Source organism: Drosophila subobscura, chromosome J (genome assembly GCF_008121235.1).
Source record: "Drosophila subobscura isolate 14011-0131.10 chromosome J, UCBerk_Dsub_1.0, whole genome shotgun sequence".
In the NCBI taxonomy this organism is placed as follows: Eukaryota; Metazoa; Arthropoda; class Insecta; order Diptera; family Drosophilidae; genus Drosophila; species Drosophila subobscura.
The window spans coordinates 12754042-12759253 of NC_048532.1; the positions used below are offsets into that span (position 1 = coordinate 12754042).

General features: G+C 43.5%; 1 protein-coding gene across 1 annotated transcript; it reads right to left on the reverse strand.

Annotated features, from left to right (window-relative positions):
* Positions 1-409: 409 nt before the first annotated feature.
* Positions 410-1270, reverse strand: LOC117893844 (CTD nuclear envelope phosphatase 1). The gene is made up of 2 exons (XM_034800610.1): positions 1224-1270; positions 410-1166 (listed from the first exon to the last, which is right to left on the reverse strand). Exons 1-2 carry the CDS (start codon positions 1253-1255, stop codon positions 437-439), a joined length of 762 nt encoding a protein of 253 aa, XP_034656501.1. The 5' UTR covers positions 1256-1270; the 3' UTR covers positions 410-436.
* Positions 1271-5212: the final 3942 nt, after the last annotated feature.

A 5212-nucleotide genomic window follows, 5' to 3' on the forward strand; every position in this document is an offset into this window, starting at 1 on the left:
GATCTTAACTATGATCCTTGTGACATTCGCTCATTTTTCACTGTCGCAGTTGCTGGTGGCCTCTTGCTGCCGATAAAGTGGAGCATATTGTACTAGCCTCTGATTAATATGAGTTGTGCCCTGATATCGCCGCAACCTTGGCCAGAGTCATTTGCTTAGTGACTCAGAGGGTCGAGCCCAGAGCCAGTTGGCTATGACTAAACTGTGGCTATGCCAATACCTAACCATGACTAAGGGGAAGTTGCTAAAAGAGTTCGCTGGGCTTTTTGAGCGAAACTTAGTTTGCAACATTTGGAACAACCCATCTGGGCTTTGCTGAGGCATTGCCTAAACCCATTGTAAGGTTTTTTTTAAATCACATGTTGTCCGAATATATACAAATGTATTGGGAAAATTTTAATTAACTAACAGACTCATTTTGGGCAGCTTCTTGGACTTAATTGGACGCCTTCAAGATAGAACGGACATCATCAACAAAGCGCAGACAATCGAGAAAGGGCAGCAGTGCCAGTAGATTATTATCGATTAGACTGCCGATCACATAGTTGGGTATTTTGATGGCATTCCCCTTATTGTATGTGCACTCCATTATCGAATTGTCAACAAGGACAACACTGGATAAGTCGGTAAAAGCAAGGCTCAAGGGCTTAATCCTGACCTTACTAATACATCTACAGTTGTGGCGATACATGCGCTTCTTCAAAATTCCTCGTCCATTATCCAAAAAGTCTAAAATGGGATCAGCATAGAACTTTGTTGCTGTGGTGTATACCATGACGTTGTACCATTGGGAAACCGTGTCCAGGAAGTAGTCCAAATGGGGACGCTTGTACACAAAAATTGTGTAGTAATTGTCGAACAAGGTGAAGCGGTAATCGAATGGGACATTCCTTTCAATGTCAGCTTCAAGGCTTTTCTTTAGAATCGCCTTCATCATCGTGTCGTCCATGTCCAGTACCAAAGTTTTTCTTTTGACCATCGCCAGTCTACATTCGGATGCCGGCGACAACTTTCGGCCATGTCCTTTGAGGGTAACACCGACTGAAATCTTTCTCAAGATCTTGAATAGAGTGCGCAGGAAAGAACGCCGTAATTTGGGAAACATAAACAATAGAAAAACCAACGCCAGCCCAAGCATTGTGGTCATGATGGACACGTGGGAGGATCTATGAAATTTTGAATTGAATTTAATCTATGAAATCCAGTTTGAAATGAAAACTTACAGGAACTTTGTATATTCAGTTGATTTTTCCATTATTTCTATTATTTTGTAAACCAAAAATGTCTTGGACATGGCTGCAATAAAGTCTTAAGACAGTCAAACCCAATTTTGGTTTGTTTGAGTCAAATTTTTTTTTAGTTTACAAGAATAAAGGTTTGCTCTGAGGTTAGCTGAGAGAAGTGCTAAGAAAATGTAACTGGGATACAATATTTTGATTTAAAAATGTTTTAAAAAGTTCGACAATGATTGATTAATCCGCTGGATTTATTGCTGGAACCAAACCCCATGACATCGCCTGCTCTGACAAATGAATCACATATCCCCAGATCGATAATGGATATGGCTTCCGACTGCTCTTACGGTGGGTGTGAAGCGATCCCATACGCGTGTATGAGTGTGAGAGTGGGCGTGTGAAGAGAAGTTGGAGGGGAACGGGAATGGAGGGTAACAATGGCAAAATAAACAGCCATGAAAATGCAGTGCCAGCTAAATGCTGCCCCGCCACTGTAGCGAAGAGCAGGAGAAAGAGAGGTGCCAAGGAGAGGAGAGCGATGTCACTTGTGTAAAATATTGCACTGGCCTTGGAGCAGCACGCACAATGTGACTGCGCCGTCAAGACGATTAACAACAGCAACAACAGCAACAACAGCAGCAGCAGCAGAAACCGCACCAGAAGCAGCCGCAGCGAAAGCCACATGGAAAAGCAACAAAAACAACTGCAGCGACTGCAACTGTGTCCCTGACGATGGCACAGCCAGGAAGGAGCAGAGCGGAGCAGAGCACCATATTGCGCGCATCTGGAGATTGGCTGGCTGCACGCGATTAGGGTGGACATTTTTGATGCTCTTACATATCATGCTCCAAGAAGAATGAAAAATATTAATAATATTTAATAACTAAATATTTAAATTACCAACGAAACAATTTCATAAATTCTGCAAAATTTTTTTTAATTTTTAGTTTTAAAACCCGACCAGGAAATATCCACCCTAATGGTTTGCCCACTCATTACGTGTTTTTGTGGTTTTTTTCTTTCTTGCAGGACCCGCTGCCGCGTGTTTTGCGGTTGACTGTGGCGTCTGCTGGGTGTCAACATTTAACCGCATGTTGCAGTTCCCCAACTCCCTCTCCAAAAAAAAACCCCGCATAAAAATAAAACAGCAAAATTAACTTCTGAGTCAATTTGCAGCACCCGCACCCGCACCCGCATCCGCATCCCGGACATGGCGGGCCGCAGGGGCAGTCGTTGTTGTCATGCGACATTCGTACAGTTGCCAAGAAGTCAATCACTGGGTGGCGTGGTGGCCGTTGCCGTCGCGTATTTGATGATTGATCCGGAACACATGCGAATGAGCAAACATATGCATAATGCTGGAAAGGAAGGAAGGAAGGCAGGAATTTTCCATATTCAGATTAAGACCAATCGATAACCTGTTGTTGTGTTCGCATATCTGACAGGCCGGGTAGTGTGCGTTCAATTAACGCTAAACCATAATGCTGTTGCTGGGTTTTTAGCTCAGTTTTTAGCTGTTGTTGAATGCAAAATAAATTGCGCATAAAGTTTAATCACTTTGACTTTGTACAACACTCACACACATAAACACACTGAAGATACAGATACACTCGTGAACAAAATCAAACAGGCAACAACAACAGTGCCGAAAAAATAAAAACGCATAACAAAAGATTCTTCACAAATACATGCACATCATACATACATATGTGTGCAGCCACAGCGGACAGTGCAAAATAAGCAACAGAGGAACAACAACAGCAGCAACAGCAACTGAGACCCAGAGAGAAAGAGCTTCCAGCCTACGGAGGAGCGGGGGGGAAGGGAACAACGATCGAATCGAGAGTCAACAACCTCCAGTGCATTACTCACTTTTAAAGACCGTGTGTGTCCTTCAACAAAAAACTTTATCTCTGTCTCTCTGTCTCTCACTCACTCACTCACTCTCTCCCTCGCTGCTTTTGCTTTTGCGCTGAATGTGTTTTGCTGTTGTTTTTCTTTTTGAGCATTTTATAATTAAACAATTTTTGCAGTCGCCTTCGCCTGCGCCACCCCTCCTCCAGCTTCTACCAACAGCTTCTTCTGTAGTCTTCGCTCACTCCTCCTACTCCCTCCCCTCTCCCATTGATCGAAAAGCTTTTCTCTGGTCTTCTTGTAGCCTCACTTGAGGTCTTCCACTCCCTCCCGCAGCAGCCTTTGCTGTGCACTTCTTCTTCATCATTTTTTTCTTGACAAACAACCCGAAAAAAATAAAGCTTGCACAAGTGTGTGCAGGGGGAGCCGGTGGGGCCAGGAGGTGGGTCAGCGCGGACTCAACTCCACTCTCTTCTATCTCCACTTTATCGATTCTGCTTTGAGAACATTGTCGATTTCCGAAGCGTCTGCGGCTGCTGCGCATTTGGGTTCTGAGACTGGAGAGACAGAGAAAGAGAGCGAGAAAGAGAGAGATGAATAAACTGTTGTACGCTTGCGTGACCTGTTCCCCCGTATCAGTCAATCGCCTGTCGTCTCCACCTCCTTTGGCTACCCCACGCACATACAGCAGAGAGGGGGCGATGGGTATGGCAGGGCAGACATCCAGTGTATCCACATCCGCTCTGCTGTAGTTTCTCTGTGTGTGTTTGAGTGAGTGTGTGTGAGTGTGTGTATGTCATTGACTGCAATTTGTTAGCAAAATATTTCAACTGATAAAATAAAATCTACATGAAGCCAATGAACTCGACTCTACACAACTCTACACAACCAAAAATCAACACAAAAATTTGCTCTTTACTGGTCTCTGGGCTGTGCGGGTTGTGGGCCTTGAGGGGGGCCGCCTGCAATTTGTTGGCTTTTGGGGTTTTGCAATTTGCGCCCCAATTGGAGAGCGAGAACAAGAACAACAACCACATCTTAGAAAGTATGTGTGCAACAGAGATAGCACACGAGGATCGTATCTCACACACACACACACACACACATTGGCACAGGTTGGCATTGCCATAAACAAAGAATTCCTTTTGTTTGTTGATTCAATTTTGTGTTTGTCGTTTTTCTTATTTTTGTAAATTGTATTACTTTATTTTTAAATAAACAAGCCCCAAAGTCGTCGTGGCAGCGTTGGAGAGTTCATTGCATCCGACAGAATATAAATGTATAAAAAATAAATAAGCATAAAAAAGAAGCAAACAAATATAAGTACGTACACCCAGCGATGTATAATTAACGGCTGCGCGTGTGTGGAGAGTTCAGCTTAATTTATCAATTCTTTCCTTTTTTGGGAAATGTAAAAATACGTGCAATCGAGTGGGGAAAGCGAGGGGGAAGGAAAGTGAAGCAGGATGATACAACAATGTTGAGCAAAGAAATTAAAGGGTGAGGCTACACCAAAGGAGAATTCTTTATTAGCTTTAAATTTATGTCATATTGTAAGCATGCGCAGTAAAAGTTCCTTCATTAGCCTCGAAATTCATTAAATTGTTTAAATATTGATCAGCAATCTCGGACGTACTGGTTTCCTTGGAGACTTTTCCACTGATCGTTATTGATTGTGACATAATTTACTCATATTTTACAGGTATTACAGCGTCCCTCAAGTGTGAACAGTTATGTTTTTGCCTGTTTATTCCTGCAGGCTGCCGAATCCCGACACTGGAACTGGTGCTCGATTTCCTCAGAGCATTAAATGTCATGTGGTACACTCGGGTTACGTTGCAGTAAAGTCGGTCAATAACTTTGGAGCTGGCCAAAAACGTTTAACTGACCGCAACAACAGTCGCCCCAGCCACAATCCCTTTCAGGATCCTCTCAGATGCCACGTTATTTTTTAGTTGAACGGTTTAATGACTCGGACTTAATTTGCGCTCTCCGCAGCGGAGTGTGGGGACGCAGGAGAAAGAGAGAGCAGCGAAAACAGAGCAAGGCAGACAACACCCAACAGCAAAAAAGTTAACCAAGCAAAAAAAGAGCAGAAAGACACGTCTGGCAAATGAGTAAGG